Source organism: Ictalurus punctatus, chromosome 5 (assembly GCF_001660625.3).
Source record: "Ictalurus punctatus breed USDA103 chromosome 5, Coco_2.0, whole genome shotgun sequence".
Classification (NCBI taxonomy): Eukaryota; Metazoa; Chordata; class Actinopteri; order Siluriformes; family Ictaluridae; genus Ictalurus; species Ictalurus punctatus.
The window spans coordinates 26,584,923-26,607,044 of record NC_030420.2 but is presented as its reverse complement, the minus strand read 5'-3'; the positions used below and the strand labels follow the sequence as shown (position 1 = coordinate 26,607,044).

The 22,122-nt window shown below is 38.0% G+C and overlaps 1 protein-coding gene across 2 annotated transcripts in view; it reads right to left on the bottom strand.

The window, feature by feature from the left end:
* nphp4 (nephronophthisis 4) overlaps nt 1-22,122 on the bottom strand; it is a 210,204-nt gene that overhangs the window by 148,256 nt on the left and 39,826 nt on the right. The window contains exons 5-6 of one of the 2 annotated variants that reach the window (XM_017468908.3): nt 16,508-16,663; nt 5,990-6,123 (exon numbers count right to left, since the gene is read on the bottom strand). In XM_017468908.3, the coding sequence (XP_017324397.1) occupies nt 5,990-6,123; nt 16,508-16,663 (290 nt within the window). Of the gene's footprint in view, nt 1-5,989; nt 6,127-16,507; nt 16,664-22,122 lie in introns of both variants that reach the window. The other variant, XM_017468909.3, reaches the window with a different exon arrangement.

Genomic DNA, 22,122 nt, shown 5'->3' with positions numbered 1-22,122 from the left:
GTAGGTTATCGAGATTACGTCTTAAAGTAAGCGAATCCGAATTTTTTCTCTCAAAATGACTCATTGCATTAGAAATGCACGGAACGTTCGCACTTCACACTTCTGCCCACCTTTATTTTACATTCACATCGAGTTTCTCACCACGTATAATGCATTAAATGATTTCAGTTCTGTTTTACTTGTCCAGGAGTCTTCTTGATATTTGAGCTAGCTGTGACTATGAAGAACAATTACCACATGCAAAAAATATTTTTTATATATATATATATATATATATATATATATATATATATATATATATATATATATATATATATATATATATATCATTTGCCTAATGTGTTCTACCTCACTTTCCATACGACATCACTCATGCAGTTATTTTTGCAAATCTCCCACAACATGCCCACTAACTGCACACAATTATTCCAAAGCAGACACAAATTAGCTCTCAGTGTGCTAAAAGTGACATGGTGTGTTAGAAGTTAAAAGTAAATTATTTCCACAGAAGCCAGGAAACAAGATAAAATAAAGCAGGGTGCTAGGTGGAATGTTACAGCTCAAAGGAGCTGTAGGGGCTGAGAGACAGCAGAAAGACAATTTGAATGAGCAAACAAAGTGATTGGTATTTTAGAGCACATCCTAGTTCTTTCCAAGAGAGTATTAATTGGCTACCCACTCTAATTAGGATGAAAGTCTTCAAAGTGTTTCCTCCGTTTTCTACAGCCTGTGGCAGACAGGGATGCTCTAGTTTTTATAATGAGGACGAGCATGAATGGGAGACAAGGAAGAGACGATCAATCTACCAAAAAAAAAAAGAAAAAAAAGGCATGAGAAAGAAGCATTGTGAAGCAGTGCGTTTCATGGAATCCGGATCTATTCATTTTTATTCAATAAAGAAAATAACTTGCCTTGACTCTTTCCACTATGCCTTCTCAGAAGTCAAAAACCCGGCTATTGTTTTTGGAACGCAAGTGTGTGTGTGTGAGCACATTGTGAGAAGATGCTCGGCTAGATGAAGAGACAATGCATCAGGAGTCACCCCCTTGAAAAGGTCACCCTCCCACATGAGGGCCAATTAGAGACTCCCGTCAACCGCAATCACAGCTGAATTACCGCCTCCAAAAGGTGGCGGCACAGAGGTCACGTCAGGCAAGAAGCGAAAGACAAGCGCCAGGGAAGATTGATTATCAATCTCTCCTTCTCGCTCTCACTCCCTTTGTCTGCCTCTGTATCTCTCATTAGGATTTTACAGAGACCAGAGGCACCTGTAGGGCTCTGAGTGTCATTCACAGATCTCACATACTCTAAGAGGGATCATGTGGCTACTTGATGATGTAGATTTATTGAGCCATTAGGCTATTACGCAATCATTAAGCTGGCGGGGGGACAAAAATAAAAACAACAAACTTCAGATCTCTAGACCTGAACATTTTCAAAAGAGGCTAGCTGCAGGAATGATAAATTAGCATTAAATCCTTGTTGAATTCTCGATTCCGGTTGGCCAAAACGTGTTCCTAAAACAGGCTTGTAGTAATGTGCTCTTTATTAATATGCTGTTGTTTCTATAATAACAACTAATTCCGAAACCGATCCTAATAATAAACATACTAAAGCACATTATTTAACCAAGCTGTAAAAAAATGTATAATAGTTGCCATGGTGAATTTTTCTCTGTAAGGAGATGTTTATTTAACACTTTATTTATTTAACACATTTAACATTTATTTGTGGTGGTGGTTAATGTTGTGGTGGTGGTGGTTATTGTTGTGGTGGTGATGGTGGTTACTGTTGTGATGATTACTGTTGTGGTGGTGGTTGCTGTTGTGGTGGTTGCTGTTGCTATTGTTGTGGTGGTTGCTGTTGTTGTGATGGTTACTGTGGTGGTGGTGGTTGTGGTTCTTCTTTTCTATTTCTACTTCTTCATCGTTTCCACCCACTTTCTGAATGATGAATGCTCATGTGTGAGATGGTGATCGAGAAAGATGCTAATGGAATATTGATTACTCAAAGATTAGAAATGTCCAAACTACAACAGACAAATTAATTTTCTGCAGTTGGTGTTGATGGCCTTTCTCCAGGCCTGAATTAATTACTTGATTAGAAGGGGGGGAACACCACATCACAGCATCCAAAGTAGCCATCAAAAACACATCTGAACCACATTTTCTGGAACATGATGTCCTACTGAGAAATTCTATAAAACACATATGACTGGAAATTGCTCAAAAACTACTGATGTGTAGATTTGGTCCCCTGCTACCACTTGCAGCAGGTTGTTTCCCATCATGCATTAGCAATGTGCTGTGAGAACAGGCTTATCTGCTAACAGGTTTAGTGCTGGTCTGATAGTGATGATGTCAACAGACTGTGGACACGGGGGAGATGGAAAGAACAGCACAATTAAACTGGTGTGGAATAGAACACCAGCATGCATGTGCACACACACACACACACACACACACACACACACACACACACAACAGCTGGTGAAACTCACTTTAACACTGCTAATCACAGTGATGTTCATGGGGCTTTACCCACTGGGATTATGTGTATGCTTGTGTGCATGCAGAGGCAAGTGTGATCGAGAGAAAATAAAAAATAAAGACAGAGAGAGTGAGGGTGAGGGTGAGGGTGAGAGAGAGAGAGAGAGAGAGAGAGAATGATAGAGAGAGGGACATCTGTAATACTTCTATATTATATTCTTCTCATTACAGATGCATCCATCCCATTTTCTCCAATTTTGATAGAGACACACAAAAACAGAGATACCAACACTTTTATTATCTGCTGATATCTGATCCTGACATCCTCTTAGTTACCAAGGCAACTCTCTGAACTCTCTCTGCGTTCACCCTCATCATCGGAATAACTGAGCTCGAATCTCAACTATGCCACAGTCATCCGTGGCCGGGAGTCCACGAGAGCGAAACTGGCTGTGCTGTCTGGGTGGGAGGAGCGTTATTCTTTCAACTGCCAAGTGACACTAACCAATCGTGGGCGTCTGTGAGCTCATGTACTTTATGCGGAAGAGGGCGGATAGCACTTTCCTCTGAGTGTGTGATGTTGCATGAGCAGCAGTTCAAAAAGATGTGGGGGCTGGCTTCACATGTCTTGGAGGTAGCACATGTTAGATTTCATTCTTCTTGGTTGGTAGCTGTCGCATGATAGGAAGGAGATAGTGGTTAGGAACTGGCAAATTGTTGTTTAAATTGGAGTTTAAAAATGGCATGAATATGTCTCATCTGATCTGATCCGTGATCATCCACAATAAAAATTTGATCCCTGTTCCTGGATAACGTCCATCCATCCATCCATTTTCTGTACTGCTTATTCTACACAGGGTCGTAGGGGAGCCTGGAGCCTATCTCAGGGAACTCACAAGGCGGGGGACTCCCTGGACATGGTGGCAACCCATCGCAGGGCACAATCGCACACACATTCACACAGCATGGACAATCTGAAAATGTCAATCAGCCTACAATGCATGTCCAGAGGAAACCCCCCCGAAGCAGAGGAAACTCCGTGTACAAAGGGCAGAGAAGGGATTTGAACCCCCAACACCAGAGGTGCGACCCAAACTTGCTAATAACTAAGGCACCGTGACCCCTCTGCATAATGGATATTATTATTATGATTATCATCATTATTAATATTATTAGCACATCATGAGTGAAACTACAAATCACTCTATAAATCCTTTTGCTTAACGGTATGGCATGCCTTCCTGTGATTACTTAGTCAACAATTGTAGTGCATCCGTGAATGTGCGGCTCACCGGGTCTGGGTGCTTGGCCCCTGCAAAAGCTGCTTGCAGCTTTGATGATCATGATCATGATTATGATGATGATGATGATGATGCAATATTTAGGGAAGCACGGGATGGTACTCATTTTCAATTCCATTTACAATACTCAGATATTATTGATTGGTAGTGAATCGAAAAAGCAATGCTGCATGTAACGTAGTGGTATGAACAATCTAACTTAAACTGAGACAGTGCATCTCTCTGTGTGTGTGTGTGTGTGTGTGTGTGTGTGTGTGTGTGTGTGTGAGAAAGAGAGAGAGAGAGAGAATTAAATGAAAAGCACTACACATAGGTACACACCTTCTGATGTGCAAGCTAGCTGATGCAGACACACCCACATGCACATGAGAGTGAGAGAAGGAATGAGAGCTTTATCGTGACAGTGATATCGATTCTCACTTTCATCCATCCGTCCTCTTTCCCGCCCTCTCTCTCTCTCTCCCCGTCTCAAATGAGTGAATAAGTGCAAGCGTGTAAATGCATCAGCGCTCGGTGCAGCTCCTCTCACCTCCCGAACGACAGAACGAACAAATGTGCCTCTGTAATTACTCTTTATGAGAACTTTGTGACGACGGGGCCCAGTGCAGAGTGAGTAATGATAATGCTGCGTTGTATTCGATATAAGACATACAGACTGTTCCCCACGTGGGTGTGATAATGACAGCACTAACACTGAGTGAGAAAGCAGTGAACAATGAGACAGCAACATACATACACACAAACACACACACACACACACACACACACACACAGCAATGACGGTTTGGCTGGTTTAGCCCACGTTAGATCATTACATCTGTCCAGAGAATTTGTGAGTGGATGGTGATTATGAGAACCGAGTTAGAGAAGTGTGTGAAATATGAGTAAGGCATGCTCATGCTCACCAAATCTCATAAATCAAAAATGTATTGTTACTAATAACTGAAAACGATAACGTATAACCGAGGCAATATCATGCTCATCGTTACAAGAGGACGATGAAGGCATATTAGGAACATCCATGGATCAAAATGAATCCTGAATCATGAAAGCGTCGCAACAATTTCACATGAATCTCAACCGGAAGTAAAGTTATAGAACTAAAGTTACGATTCCGATATCCAAAAGCAATTATTAATTACATTTTCATTTCATTTAATATGTCATAACTAAAATATATAAATAATAATTTAAAAAAAAAACCATAAATAATTATGAACACTGACGAGCATTATCGTTCCACTGATCACTGTTTGTTTGTATACTAGTGCTTACACCATCATCAATTAATCCATTTTGTAATCTCTACAGTTTGATAGTTTTGTTAAAAGATTAATGTCACTTTGTATAACCTTTTTAAAAAAAAAAAAAACAACAAAAAAAACGTGGTGCTTTTCCTTTACATTGCCGCGTCAAGTCAAAGAGACGTGAGTAAAGCTTGTAAGCCTGATACCAATGCTTCTTACATTTTTACACACGCACAGTATAGGGATGTGAGCGTTTTCACACGTATCTGACGTGTGGACGAGCAATTTTTGGAAAACGTTCGAAAATGCCAGTTTAGACGGAGAGCGTTGTAAAACTATCCGGATCTATCTGGATTAACGTGGACGTAGCCTCAGACCACCAGACATATTAGTAACGTTCCTGAATCAAATATGTATCAAATTGTCACAGAAAATGGCAACATGACACTCCTGTGTCAATGAGTTATCATTCACCATCCAATATCTGGTAAATATCTGCTTCTACTAATTAACAGTATAGAAAATACGGTATAAATTGTTTATAGAAAGAGATGGTCTAGTAATTCAGGGCTTGGCAAAACAAAAATCTATTAGCTAGCCCACCAAGCAAGTAAAATCTCCAGTGTGCTGCCCAGTCTCATGTTTTGGTTGCCATAACCGACTAGGCTAAAAGGTAAAGTAGTAGCTAAAGTAATGTAATACCATAACAAGCAAGTTAAATGCACCTATGACTCTGTATCTGTATGATTATCATTGTAGAACAACGATTTACATAGTAGCACATCGTGTTTGCATCCTCAACACAAATTCTATTGTTTTACTAGCAGATAATTTCTATTGGTTTCCAGAAATAAAATCATCTTAATTTCTTTTGTAGCATGCAAAGTGACCCATATGAGCAGATAAAATACCTTTGGAGTGCATTATGAGATTATGGTGATGGGTGTGTTACCGTGTTGTTGCGCTCATTCTTCAGCCTCTCGAGCAAGTCTGCCTCGAAGGCCTGTATGGAGGGAGCGAGGCACACACACACCCTCTCCAGCGCACATGAGAATGCCGGCAACAGCCGAGGTCTCTGCAGAGCATCTGCTGGATACGCACAAACAAACCAAAAAAAAAAAGAGTTTCAATAAAAGGGGAATTGATGGAACTTTGGTATGTTTGGCAGGTGCGAAACACAACAATCGCACATGGGTGTGGAGGCAGTCTGAATAAAAGGGTCTTTTCAATAGTAGTGAAAAGGCAATTCCACTCTGAATCAGCCCAGTAAAACCAGCCAAACAGTGCATGTCTTTGGGGTTTTTGTAGATTTTGTAGACCCTGTAAACCAAAGGATGGAGCTGTAATACTGCAGAAATTGCACATGTTCTGGATATTGGACCAATATATACAAAAACAGGAATAAATAAACAAACAAACAAACAAATAAATAAATAAAATACAGGATGCAGTACATCCATCCATTCATCCATCTTCCATACCGCTTATCCTACACAAGGTCATGGGGGAGCCTGAAGCCTATCCCAGGGAACGCGGGGCACAAGGCAGCGGACACCCTGGATGGGGTGCCAACCAATCGTAGGGCACAATCGCGCACACATTTATACACTACGGACAACTGGGAAATGCCAATCAGCCTACAATACATGTCTTTGGACTGAGGGAGGAAACCGGAGTACCCGGAGGAAACCTCCAAAGCACAGGGAGAACATGCAAACTCTACACACCCAGGGTGTAGGCGGAATTCGAACCCCCAACCCTGGAGGTGCAAGGCACTCCTGATTAGTAGCTAATGTGCTTTGCCATTAATCAGAGCAAAGAGGGTAAATAAATGATATATAAATAATAATTTCAACGTAAAATTATGTACGGTGTGAAACTAAACCAAACCAAATAGCAAATGAACCCAAAAAACTAAAACCAAAAATGCGCTCCCCAAAGCATCACACGTTTCTGGTTTTTAGTTTTCAGTATAATCATGATTTTTCTATTTTGGCTGGAAACAAAATTGTAAAAAAAAATAATAATAATAAATAATAAATAATAATAATAATAATAATAATAATAATAATAATAATCTTGAAACAGGAAAAAGTACATTATGTAATCACGAGGTCAAGTGAGGCACCAACAGTTTAATCAGAACAGCACCACTGCTAGTGGAGAGAGTTTCACAGGAAATTTAAATGTATAGGTTTTCCTAATAGCTGGTTGTTTATCAGGCTTTTAACTAGCCTGAATGAACAATCTACCATCTCCTAATGATTGTTTTCATTAGTAAGGTAGGGTATTCATTCACGGTAGGTGAAAGCCAGTGTCTGCTTTTTGGACGGTTGCACATTAAGACTCTACACTGTCAGCTATTCAGCTTAGCAGCACAGAATTTACTCAAGTCCTAGACCTATAATGTCTGTCTTGCTACTAATCTGAACATTATCATTTCCTTTACTTCCAGTCTTCTCATCAAGCCCAATCTGCCCATCTAAAATGTATATACATTTCCTTTACAATGAGACAGCTGCTCTTCTTTTAGACCACTTAAACGAGTGATTTGATTAGCGGGGCAGATATGCTGTTAACCGGCACCCGAGAACACCGGGGCTCTTAGCATTTCGCAGTTTAATCAGACATGAAAATGAATGAGTCGAACTTCATTGTTCAGGATGAGGTAAGAAATATTAGGGTAGTTTCTGAGAGAGGACTTATTAGAATTCATTTTAACAAGACTGGGTCATCAAGAAAATGTAAAAGGGGTAGCACATAGTCACTAAGAAATGAGTGCCCTTACACCATAACAGCCTACTACTCAGCGATCTAATAGATGGCTTGCTAATCGTCTATGTAGCAGTTTGTAAGAGCACAAAGACACCATGCTAATACAACCACCAGCTACCTGTAACACCCTTCCTTGAGATCTACCTTCCTGTAGGTTTGATCTCCAACCAAAAATCGAACACACCTGTTTTAGTTAAATGGTCTGCACTTATATAGCGCTTTTATCCAAAGCGCTTTACACTGTGTCTCATTCACCCATTCACACACACACACTTACACACCAATGGTAGCAGAGCTGCCATGCAAGGCGCTAACTTGCCATCGGGAGCAACTTGGGGTTCAGTGTCTTGCCCAAGGACACTTCGGCATGTGGAATCATGTGGGCCGGGAATCGAACCGCCAACCCTACGATTAGTAGACAACCCGCTCTACCACCTGAGCCACAGCAGCCCATTTTTTTAGTTGAACAAGAACATCTTAAGGCAATGATGAGATGGTCCTGTGGGCACGATAATAGCTGGAGCTAAAATCTTCAGGAAGGGAGATCTCCAGGAACACGGTTGGGGATCACTGCTCTACAGCTAAGACAAGAATGCTAACAACAGGTTGGTTTATTTTTTGGGATTAATAAAGTACATCTGCAGGTCTAGAACACTGTGCTTTAAAGCATTACACAATCATTCGAATGTAACACTTGTAAACCAATGTTGAAGCCATCAGCCGCAATGCATTATGGGAATCACTTGGACCACTAAAGCTACTCCGAATGAAGTAAGAAATGACACTCAGTGGGGAGTTCTGTTACAGGAGCATAATCCATGCCTGAGTTGTGTGCTACAGCCCAACATGAAGCAGAGTTTCTCTTATGACCCCAACGTTGATTATTTTCCTATAACAGAGTGTTCTGAAGTGTTTTATTTCTTAAATACTACAACAATTATTCAATTATGTCATGTTGCACCTTTTTCACTGTTTATAGTTGCAAGTAACACTGAGGAACATCAACAAGACAAGCTAGTTCCTGAATCACAAAAGTTATGGCAGCTATAAACAGTCGTGGGATACGCAGATCTCCTCTTTCATGGCAGAAAACTGGAGAATAGACACTGGAGATTCCTTCCATAAATGTATTTAAAAAAAAAAAAAAAAAAAAAAAAAAAAAAACTCATATGACAGAAAATGTTACTTCAACAATTATACATTTTTCTTCAGTGTGCTCTTTTCTTAAAAAAGAAAATAAATACATCTGATAGTTATAGCATTAGATTATGTGAATAAACCCCCTGTAAATGAGCTGTTACTATAGAAACGATATGCATTACAATCAGTGCATTAATATAAACCTGTGTTTTGAATTACAGCCAGGACTGCCATTAGAGCTGATCGATCAGATATGCGAATCAACAGTAACAAATATTATACTGTTGCTTGAATCTGAATGGTCAGAAGGTGTGCATTATTTTCATACAACAGCACAACTCGGACAGTAGTTCTGGCTGTAACATGAATGATAGATTTCTATTAAAGCACTCGGACGCCCCACATAATCTAAGACTAATAATATATGGATTTAAAAAATGCATTGTAGTTTAAATAAAACATATAAATCACTGATGTAAGCATTCAAAGGTTCCCAGCTCAGGAAAGTGTTCAGGACAGAGGAGTCTGGTTCTTGGTAAAATGACAAAATGTAACTATAAATCATTCAAATGTGTGATGGGCCATTTATTTAAAAATTAAGTATTGTAATCGTTACCAAATCCCTGAGATATAAATGGAAAGACACACTCCAGGGAAATGGCACTATGCTCGTGTGTCATGTGTGCATATTTTACAGAATGTTGTGTGTTATTCCTCACATAATGTCTTGTTCAAGAGAATCCCATAAATTTTGGCACTTGCGACTTTTCCTGAAATAGATGAGGTTCTAGTAAAAACCAGACAGTTTTGAGGACATCAAGTTACATCAGTCAGTACATTTACATGGATGACAATAATCCGATATTAACCCGATTAAGACAATACTCTAAGAAACTACCATGTAAACAGCAATTATTGATTACCTTAATCTTAAAGTCATACTTGAAGTAAACACAAATCAAACTAAGACATGTGGAGTATTCCTGTTTTAGTCGCATTATCGAAGTGCATTATAGACATTTAATCAGATTATTGTTGTCCATGTAAACGCACTGATAGACATGCACACACCTTAATAACACTATTAACGTGGTTTGGGAGTTTTCACCGCATTTTGTGACAGGACATGTACACACACGGCAGTGCTCAACCGTTTGGTAGCAAACAAGAGAGCAGGGCTCCGTCTGAAACCGCCGAAAGTACTTACCTACTATATAGTAGGTGAAATAAATGTTTTTTTTTTTTTTTACATACTATATAGCCGGTAAGTATGCGGTTTCAGACGCAGCCCATGGCTTCAAGAAGTCGTCCATTTGCACGAATAGCATGACAGATAATTAACTGCACTTGAAGCTTTCGTAAAATTAAAAATGAAACATCCAGAAGTCCATATGGTACCATAACGAAGACGAACCGTATGTTGAGGCGACGGACGGTGTTGGGTGGGGACGTAATGACGTGTGCCGTTAACCGATCTATGTTCTATAACATGTAAAACAGGAACATGAAAGGAATATTCTAAAAGCAACGTAAAGTCCTTAATCACAATATCGTGTTATTCAGAGTGAGCGACCATACAAAAAGGAGAATTTAACAAGTATGTTATCTTGAAAAAATCTGTTTCAACTTCATAAACCAGGTGAACCTTAATTTGAACCTAATTTTAGACTTTTGTTTGTCAGTCCTTTTGGCTATCATTAATTTCCTGCTGTTCACAGCACTCTTGAACAAAGCTATTCCACAGCAATGCCAAAACCACCAGCCAAAGTGTTCACTTTATAACCCATTGTTGCGGTTTAATTTAAAATTCTCTCTGAAAGGCCAGATAGAGGCTCACCCTGAAGGCAACAAGCTGCATTAATACACACACTGATGGATGAAAACGTTCAGAGACACTGGTGAAGAGCACATAATGTTCAGTTTTAAAGAGATGAATATAAAGCCAACATCTTAATCAATGCATTTGATATTTAAATTTATGGCATTTTGCAGATGCCCTTGTCCAGAGCGACCAACGTCCAACATTTTAACCTATATTATATATATATATATATATATATATATATATATATATATATATATATATATATATATATATATATATATATATATATATATATACACACACACTCACACACACTGCAACCTATAAACATAAACAAATACCTAGATGTTTAATTGTAACATGAGATGTAAGACATGTGAGTCATGTGAGACATGTTTCATGGTGGTGAGGTGAAGCTTGACACACTGCATGTATGTGTGTGTTCATGGATTGGTTGTGTGTAATTCTGTCTGTGTATAACGTGAGTGTGTATTCTGTGTGTGTGTGTGTGTGTATAGAAGAGTGGACTGTTATGATAGACAGATACTATAAGCTGGGATATTTGTGTGAGTCACAGCCAGTGGTGCTTCACTCTCAAGGATCAGTCGGTCTATCTCAGTTACAGCCAGAACTCAAGAGCTTTGGTTTACACACACACACACACACACACACACACACACACACACACACACACACACACACACACACACACACACACACACACACACAGAGCCATCCAACAAGACACACTCCTTGAAGCAGTGTAGCCAAAAAAAAAAATAAAAAATGGGGTTGAAGGGGAAGCTTGAGGGCCATGAGAGAGTGAGAGTGAGAGCAATCACAAACACAATAAGGTTTACATGGCCATTGTTCTTCTATTTAACAGATTATTTAAATGATTACCACATTCAGTCAGATAGAAATTTAATTCAAATTGCCCTAAATCGCGTTACTCTATTCTGATTGAGGTGTGTGAACCATCAGTTGGATTTTTAATAGATTAGTAGGCTGCATGTAAACACTGCTAATTAGTTCTAATTGCTTTTAATCTTTTTCTTAATCAAATAAACAAAAAAGGATAGGGTGAAATAAAGGTGATAATAGGTTCATCTCATTTATAAACAAAACAAACAGGAACACTGCCTTACAGGAAGTAACATTTTATAGCGACTGGTGTCTCTACCAAAATTCATGTGGATGTGTTTCAAGAATTGTGTCTAACAGCACCATCTTTAAATACATTTCAAATATCATTATATATATATATATATATGTGTGTGTGTGTGTGTGTGTGTGTGTGTGTGTGTGTGTGTGTGTGTGTGTGTGTGTAGCCGTTAATCGATTTCTGTACTATAACATGTAAAACAGGAACATTAAAAGGAATATTCTAAAGGCAACTCGCGTAAACACCTTAATCACAATATTGTCTTATTCAGAATAAGGTCAATAATTAGATTACCGCTGTCCATGTAAACGTAGTCAGTTAGGAGTTAGTTCGGTCAACCTTCAATTGGTAACTCAGAGGTAATGCGCGCACACGGTGAGTGCATGTCAATGGATCGTCTATTTCAGGAGTCACCATGGAAACCCAGGGCAGAAAAAAAACGAGCTGCATGCTTCAGAGAAGCAGAGTTAGAGGTTTTAATGCATGATTATGAGGAATATAAGCCATTTATAACAAAAAAAAGTTGGCTTTGAATAAAGTAACGGATCGAGTAAATGCTTGAATTTATAAGTTTCCTTTCATTATGACGCAAAATTGAACACTGATCCTATTAGACCCGTGCTGTAACATTTAATAGATATGCCTTTACTTTTAGCCCTCCTGAAATTTCTTAACATTGTACAGAGTACTAATAATACAATAGGCTTTATATTTTAGCAGGAGTAATCCTTCTGGACCTAGAAGAACTTGGAGCCAAGTCAAAATGAAACACAAAAAAGATCATATTTCATAAACTTCCTAAAGTGTAACCTGACTAATTGGCCCAATCATCTATAATAACCATTCTCTCGGTTCTATATAGCCGCAGGAAGAAGACAGAGGCCTGGGGGACCACCAGCACTTCACTCACTCCGGCTGAGGAGCTGCCACTGTCCCTTAATCAAGGGGGCAGTTCATCAGCGTCAGCTACCTCCCATGATAAGTGGCTTGGTAAAATGTATGTGTAGCATATTAACACTTTTATTTTAAGTTTCCAGTGCTTTAAGTGATATATCCTTAAACAATCAAGATGACAATAAACACTGACACAGTCTAAAAAAGGAATTTTAAAATAGCTCTTCATTGGTAATGTTTCACTTGGGTATGTTTGTGTGTACTGTAATCTTACTTGCAGTGCCCTGTCTAGATGTTCCTTATTTCGGTGTATGTTAGTTGTACTTGTTTGAGAATGTACATCGTGATTTTGTTTTCTTACATTGCTGATGGAAACATTGTATAAACTGACCCTCCTGCAATACGTCCTGCCACAATGGTAAGTGATTATTGTCTTCAGGTATTGTTTCTGTTTGCTAGACCAAACATCATTAGTAATTTGCACTGCAGGATGAAGATGAGGAGACCACATCTGCTGTGACAGGGGTACAAAATGAAGATGCTGGGAGGCCCACAGAGGTATAACATATATAATACAGTCCCTTTTTTAAAGATGTATGATTATGAAAACTTTGTCAATGTCCCCTTAAATATTATGGCTGAGGATTCCTGTACAGAGGAGGGTCCATCTACGTCCACACTGAATTTTGGCAGTGTACAAAATCCTTTGCAGTTGTCCTGATGTATGTATTCGTCTGTGTATGCATTACAGACATTTATAATATCAATTAAATTGAATTGCCATTCTGTCTTCCTGCAATGGAGCCGTATAAGGTCCATCTTCAAATGCAAGTTAGAAAAAGTTACATGGAGATGGACCTTCTACAACTTCAAATGAGGGGGAAAAATGTTGAACATAAAGACCAATTGAAGTTGAATTGCTAAAGCACTGGTTAAAGGTGGTCACAGTATTTGCTAGTGATAATTATTATTCTGTCAATTACTGTTGAATGATAAAGCAATGAATTCAAATGTCTTTTTCAATGACAGAAAATCAAGAAACAATGTACAACACTCAACTGTTCACTTTGTGCAATAGTCATTTAATTAGGAGTGATTCTGGCAGATCACATCTCAACAACACTGTGTGAGTGCAAGGCGTACTGTACGAACGGCCCTATACACAGTTGCCTTTCCCACATGCTCTGCATCACCCACGTTATACAGAAAGCTGCCTCTGGCAGAAAAACGAAGGACAATGCATAAAATGTGCTCGGTGTTAAACGCTGATCCACGATGTGTCACGCTGGCGATGTGAGGTTTCGAAAGGTTTGTTAAATAAATTAATGATGTATGTGAATAATGGTAACACTCCCGAAATATTCAACCGGATATGAAAACACATCTATACGTGGTCTTATCACCCTCTCACAGTCAAAAAGATTTTGTGTAATCCGTGCTTCCTCGTCCACAGGGCACGCTACGCTCTGTCAGCTCTCTGAAACAAACTAACCCTGGAACATAACCTGCTTCAGGTTATGTTCAGAGAGTAAGTTGCCATGGCTAGTTAGATACCCTGAAAGTTACCTCTGTTTTTGGAACCGAAAGTTGAGGTTATCTGTTTACTCTGACTGAACTTACCTAGGTAAGTCGCATAACCTGCTTTCTAGAATACCCCCCTGGTGCCTTAATTTACGGCAGTCATTTGTTTTTATTATGCACTTTGAAGAAATTGTGTCTTATTGCAAGTTTTTTTTTTTTTTCTCTCTTAGATTAAGGGATGAATTCTTAAAGTCAGCTCAATCAAGAAACCAAAATACTCATTTTAAGTAAGTCTGTCTTGAATAACTAGATGTTCATTGCTTGTAATAAGCACAACATGCTTAAATTTGGCATTTTTGTCTAGTTTTAATATCCAATAGCAGTTTTAGTGACAAGATATTTATACTATTTTCAAGAATTATTGCCAAGTCAATTTTGCTTACCCCACTGGCAGATTATTTATTTATTTATTTATTTATTTATTTATTTATTATTTATTTATTTATTTTTTTATTTTATTTTTTTTATTACATGTTAACTATATTAAAGTGAGTCTTGATTTTTTTCAAGAAAGGCACTTTTTGGAGTATACTTACATTATTATTTTTATTAAATATATATATTTTTATTGAATTGATGTTTTGTTTAAATAATGTTAAGTAAAATTATCCTAAACTGCAAAAAGACTATCTTAGCAAGTAAAAGCATCTTAAATATAAATCAACTTCAGCTAATATTTAAGTGAAATACTCTTTAAGTGAAAAGTAAGCCTATTTCTAGATAAGTACTCAGTTCAAGCTTCAAATTGTCTTTCAAGAAAGAAGCAAAATTATCTGGCAATAGAATATTGAGTAAAAATGTCTTGAAAAAAGGCTTATAAAATGATCTTATATTTGTTATATAATGACCTTAAAATGAGAAATATTAGCTAACTTTTCCTTCATCCATGATATATTGAGATCTCTCTGACTTCCTAAATTATGGAATTAAATTTGTGCCAAAAGTATTGAACGTAACATTTCAAGAAATTAACAAATATATACAGTGAGAAAGAAAGAAAAAAAAACACTCTGAAGACTGAAAACAATGAACTCTGTGGCAAAAAAATTAACATGGTGTTAAATAATCATTCTTTGTTAACAGATTTGTAAGATTCCTTTTCACGAATTATGGTTTATGAATGCGCTGTCAGAGTTTTCATTTACGCTTTTATTTAAATTTTTGCTTACACGCCGCAAGTTTACGTTCGCCATTCTGGCAAAAACCTCTCATGTGGGTGGGCTTAACAGTGATTTACTCTCATTGGCTGTTAAACGTTTGCCACTGAGTTCACCGTTTTCATTTTCAGAGTGTTTTTCTTCTCTCATTGTATATTTTTATTCATTTCTTGAAAAGTTACGTTCAATACGTTTGGCAAAAAAAAAAAAAAATTCCATACCAAAGAAGTATCACGTACATAATTGATGATTCAGGTCAATGTACCCACAGTTATCTTTTTTTTTTTTTTTTTGTCGCTGATATTTAGCATGAATTTTACATTTCTTACTAGCAATTCAGGAATTATGAGGTGCAGTGAGGAGGCTGAAGTGCAGCTGTAGAAAGTGCAAGCTGGGAGGTAAAAAAGGGAAAGGCAGACTGAAGGAACAGAGTCGTCCTTTTGAAACTCCAGTCTGGAGTGTTGGCGGATTAGCCTGGCATCACGATCAGCTCTTTTTTGCATATTTTCCTCTGCTCTGTCAAACCCACCACCATCCATTACACACTCCCATCAACTCAGGTTTTATTCAGTGCAGATAATTCCTATGATCGAGCTTCAGCGGAGATGAATCACAAATCCCCTAGCAGCAAACGCGAGAAATATACAAGACGACTAAAGAGCATCTGATTATGCCCGAAGCTTGACTTTCGACTCAGCAAAATTCTGTCAGAGTCTATTCCCTGCCAAGATATCACGAGCTGTCCCCATGACAACAAAGGGTGTCCTGCTTCAGCCAAGCAGTTATGGATCTAATTTGATCTTTTTTCCCCCCCTGATGGTTCTGAGCAATATCATCCTTTAAGCCACTTTGGAAACTACATAAAAACCTTAAAATCATTTGCTGTCTGGATTAGTAGCGATTTGAGAGCCATAGCATTATGGGTAATCTTACCTGTGCTGTCAGTTGGAGGAAGGACTCCAGGGATGAGCTCATGGCCAGAGACCATGATATTGGGTGGGAGTAGGTGCATGATGGGATTGAGGGCAGGGTGTGGCTGGAGAGAATACAGCAGCTGAGTTCCTTCTATCACTGACAGCACTGCATTCACTGTAAAGTAAAGTGCACATAGCGAGGATTAATCAGAAATCTGACCTTGAACATAAGCGCTTTTCCTCCTGATATTAAGGTCAGTATCACTTTCTGACAGTGTATCATAACCACAATAATTCACCATAAAATACACAAAATTTTTGCCAAAGCACTGTATAATTGAATGAATTGTCCATGCTTTTGCTGAAACGTCCAACACCAGTACAGACAGAATTGCCCTGTGACCTCTAAAATAGATTTGTTCTTACCCTTTCCTCCAAACATTTCTCCATCTTAGACAATAACAAAATTTACTGCTAAGCAATAAAACGTGCTTTTATTGAACATAGCAAACCAGTTACAAAAACTAATGACAAAACAACAACTGAGAATCGACAGTCTTAGGAGTGTAATGACACAGAAAATTAAAATTCAATATGATTTAAATACCGTGGTGGATCGATAGCATATGTTTACAAGGCAGAAAAATAAGTATTGAGTGAATAGGTGCCTTAAGTTTACAGTTACAACAATACAAACTCTAAAAGTACAATAACTTGCACAATCCAAACAAAAAATTTCCGTCAGGTTTACAAAAACTAATTTTCTTCGAATATTTGAATATTGAATTTGAATATTGTTGAAAAAAATTGTTTTCCTGAATTTAATTCAAAAAGTTAAAGTTTCATATATTCCAGATTCATTACAGATAAAGTGAAATATTTCAAGCCATTTTTTGTTGTAATCTTCATGATTACAGCTCATGGAAATCAAAAATTCAGTATCTCCAAATATACATACACACACACACACACACACACACACACACACACACACATATATATATATATATATATATATATATATATATATATATATATATATATATATATATATATATATATATACATACATACATACATATATATATATATATATATATATATATATATATATATATATATATATATATATATATATATATATATATATATATATATATAATTTTATTTTTTTTATTTGCGATGAATGCCAGTCACCCAGCATGGTACAGCATGGCACGGCTGATTTGCATTTGGTAATACCCACAAAACTCCATAAAAGGCAACCCTCACAGATCTTAAATTACAAGTAAATGGCCAAAAAAAAAAAAAAAAACATTTACAGGTTAAAACTGGTTAAAGTTGTTTGACTTGCATTTGGCAATAAAAATATAAATTATTTAACAGCATAACCTCTTGAGTAGGACAAAATCCCCCCTAACAACAGAAAGCCATGTGTCATAAGAAGTTGGCATGCAGCACACTAGGGAGTATATGACACACTGCAGCTTGACACATACCAGATCTGTCACTTACTGCATCAGTCACTTAGTGCTGGCTCTAATAAAGTGTTGCACAGAATTAAAAAAAGATGCTGTGGGAAATGGAAGCTTGTACACCTCCATTTTTACAACATTTCTTCTTAATTGAATGACTACTCTTATTTCTCTTAATTTTTGGATTTAGGTTGCTCAATTAAAATAAATAGGCTATTTAAACCTGACCATGTAATCCATAAAGAAAAGTTACAGCTCCTTACACTTGCCCATTTTTCCTGCTTCCAACACATTGACTGTTCCCTTGCTGCTTAATATACACCACCCCTTGACAGGTGCCGTTGTAACGAGATAATCGATGTTATTCACTTGGCTTTTAATATATGGCTGATCTAGATAGATAGATAGATGTACTTTATTGATCCCCAAGAGGAAATGTGGGACATATTTTATCTGCACATTTGTACATATATTTTACACATATAATATTTCGAACTAGAAGTTTTGAAATGGTTGGTGCATTCAAGTGTTGCATGTAAATTGCATTGAAGAACAAAATACAAGTCAATACAAAGAAACAAAAACGTTTCGTTATTAAGTCATACTATTTTGAAAGAAAATCCATGTTATGAATAAAACTGCTAGGCTATCAGTATAAGAAAAAAGAAGAGCTTTGCAAGAAGAAAAGAGCAGTCCACATTCGTATGCCGTGCTTTAATCTGTGCTCATTTCTATGCAACTTTATAAAGTAGGAATGAATATTCAAGCTGTGTACGTGTGTCAAGAATGCAATCGAACATGTGCACCTCTTTAAATGCTGGCTATAAATCTTCATAATGAGCAATCAAGAGTCCCTGAGTCACAGACCAGTCCTGCTGCAATGCAGAAAAAAAAAAAAAACAGCTACGACTAAAAGTCCAATACTTCAAACCAAGTTCCTAGCAGCTCCTCGTTTTCATTTTGTGAAGTGGATTTGCGAGACTTACAACGGCTCTGTTTTATCAAGTAGTCACTGATCATAATGCTTAATTTATGCTTGATGCAGGGTGCATAGTCAAAATGGCAGAAGTATGCAGTGCATTTCAATAAGAAGGCAGTTTCTTAGGTAGGCAGGCAAGAAAGTATTTCCCTTAGTACTTCAAAGACTTCACTAAGGTAAGGTCTAAGGTAGAAACTGTAGTGTGTGTATATGCAGGGTTTCACGATAACCACAACGCAAAAACTCTTATCTCTTTTAGTTAAGATGTAGAAGCTAGAAAAGTTTACATGCATAAAATTTGACAAGTTTACAGTAGAAATGTTTATATTTATATATATATATCAGCCCACCTGGCCTTAGGTCTTCTTCTTGGGCGTTTGGCTTCCAGTGGAGTCCAATTTAGGACTGCAGACGTCCATTTTTGGTCTTTCATTCTTGCTACATGTCCTGCCCTCTTCCACTTTAATGTTTTCACCCTTTTGATTACGTCCATTACTTTGGTTTGACTTTGCACCCACACATTAGTCTTGTGGTCTAATAGCGATATGTTTAGCATGCAGCCTTCCATGCTTTGTTGAGTGACCCTTAATTTTTGAATTATTTTAGTATTTGAGGTCCAGGTTTCACATCCATAGGTAAGAGCAGGGAGAACACAATGATCAAACACTTTTCTTTTGAGACATAGAGGAAAGTTGTGTTTGAAGATGAAATTGAGGCGGCCAAAAGTTTGCCATGCTGATCTTGCCTTCCTGTTGATTTCGTCAAGGCCATTCAGTTCCACTGATATGTTTTGTCCAAGATATATGTAACTGTTTACTTGATCCAATAGTTTTCCCTGTATTTTAATTGGTATTGTTATATATATATATATATATATATATATATATATATATATATATATATATATATATATATATATATATATATATAGCTAACTGACAATAACTATGTATTTGTCTATGGTTAAGTCAAAGCCAAGTTGAACATAGACTGTATGGCCAAAAGTATGTGATCACCTGACCATCACACCGATATGTGGTTCTTCCCCAAATTGTAGCCACAATGTTGAAACTACACAACTGTCTAGAATGTCTTTGTATTCTGTAGCATTAAGATTTCCCTTGACTGAAACTAAGAGGCCCCTGTTCCAGCATGACAATGCCCCTGTGCACAAAGCGAGCTCCATGAAGACATGGTTTGCCAAGGTTGGTGTGGAACAACTCGAGTGACCTGACCTCAACCCCACTGCACACTTTTGGTATGAACTCTAACACTGACAGCACCCTAGGCCTCCTCACTTGACATCAGTACCTGATCTTACTAATGCTCTTGTGGCTGAATGGGAAATTCCCCCAGCCACGTTCCAAACCCTAGTAGAAAGCCTTCCCAAAAAAGTAAAGCGGAGACCAACTTTGGAATGGCATGTTCAACAAATACATATAGGTGTGATGATCTGGTGATCACATACTTTAGGCCATATAATGTACAACAATAGAATTTATTTTACATGAATTAACTCAATTTCCCCATTTGAAATATGTGCCCTTGCGATCTGTCAAGGTAAATGGAGAATGTGAGTCCTAATATGAAATGAGGGAAGGGGACAGGGCTCCCAGGGGGTCAGTTAACACTGGACAGTTCAAAACACGTGTGCAACCATCAATCATTCCAGATTAATATGTCGATTGTCCTAGATCAACAGAAGTCATTCTGTGGATAAAATTAACTAGCTAGCATAACATATATATTAAATGTTCTGCTTATGTAGCTAACTTGTGTGGTTGACTTATAGTTAGCTTTAGTAAGCAAGATTTTCTGGTCGGTTAGCACATTTGCCTCACACCTCCGGGGTTGGAGGTTCGAATCCCTCCTCCGCGCATTGCGCATGGAGCTTGCATGTTCTCCACATGCCTCGGGGGTTTCCTCCAGGTAATCCGACTTCCTTCCCCAGTCCATATACATGCATTGTAGGCTGACTGGCATTTCCAAATTGTCCATAGTGTTTGAATGTGTGCAATTATGCCCTGTGATGGGTTGGCACCCAGTCCAGGGTGTCCCAGACCATAATTGGGATAGGCTCCACGTTTCCTGAGTGTAGTATAAGCGGTACAGAAAAAGGATGGATGGATTTTCTGGTTATGTTTTTAATGTACTATGACACTTGAAAATCAGCCTGAATGCAATAACAGCCAAGGTTCCTGTCCGGTTCAAATGCTATGCAGTGAGGCATTCACGTTTGAAGGATGTGGCTACTGAAACGCAGATATTGTCAGAGTGGAAAACAGTTTTGGTAATTATAGATATTCCATGTGGCTGACATAATTATTTCCCTCATAAAAATGTTTTGCTCACAGGTAACAATAACATGCATACCTGGACACATTTGTTCACGTAAAACTCACTGCAGAAAGTATCGAACAGTCTAAATGTACCCTTAAAACATCCACTATTTGCAAATCCATAACCGGATATGCTGCAGTTTTTTCAAGTAAAGTTTTAAGGTAAAAATATCCGTTCAGTTCAACCCAACTTGATTTCCATAGCACTTTTAACAATAGACCTCAGCTATTTTAGCAGGTTTAACAATAGGCAAGGCAGCTTTACAGAAAGCTGTGGATTTAGATCAGAGGTGACCATAGCAAGGAAAAATTCCCCAAAGAAATCTTGAGAGGAATGCTTAGAGGAAGCAGACTCAAAAGGGTGACACTGGATAGTGGGATTATAAATCATTGCAGCTGCAGAGGAGTAAAGGCAAACAGCACTAAGTGTTTTGAAAGCGTGTTCGTGTGAGCATGTTGAGAACTGGGTTGAGCACAACAAAGTCTCGAAGATTACACCAGTAGGTTTTCAGGTGAGATTATCCACTGAAGCAAGCAGGAGACTTGGACATGAAGTGTTTTTGGGAAATGCAGAACTTTAGTGTATCCATGTGGGACTATCCAGAGCAGCAGAAGGTGAGTCATGAGTGCAGAAGCTCTGAGCAGAGGTAGAGCATCGGGATGAAGAGCATCATTGCCTTTGGAAGTTTACTCACCCACGGTGTAGTGAAAATCTTTACTGGTTGACAAATTTGTACCGGTGTCTCAGTTCTACCACAACACCACCCACCACCACATCTTGCATAAGTCTGATGCAAGACTTTCAACTGTTATATAAACAGAGACCGACCTCACAACCTAT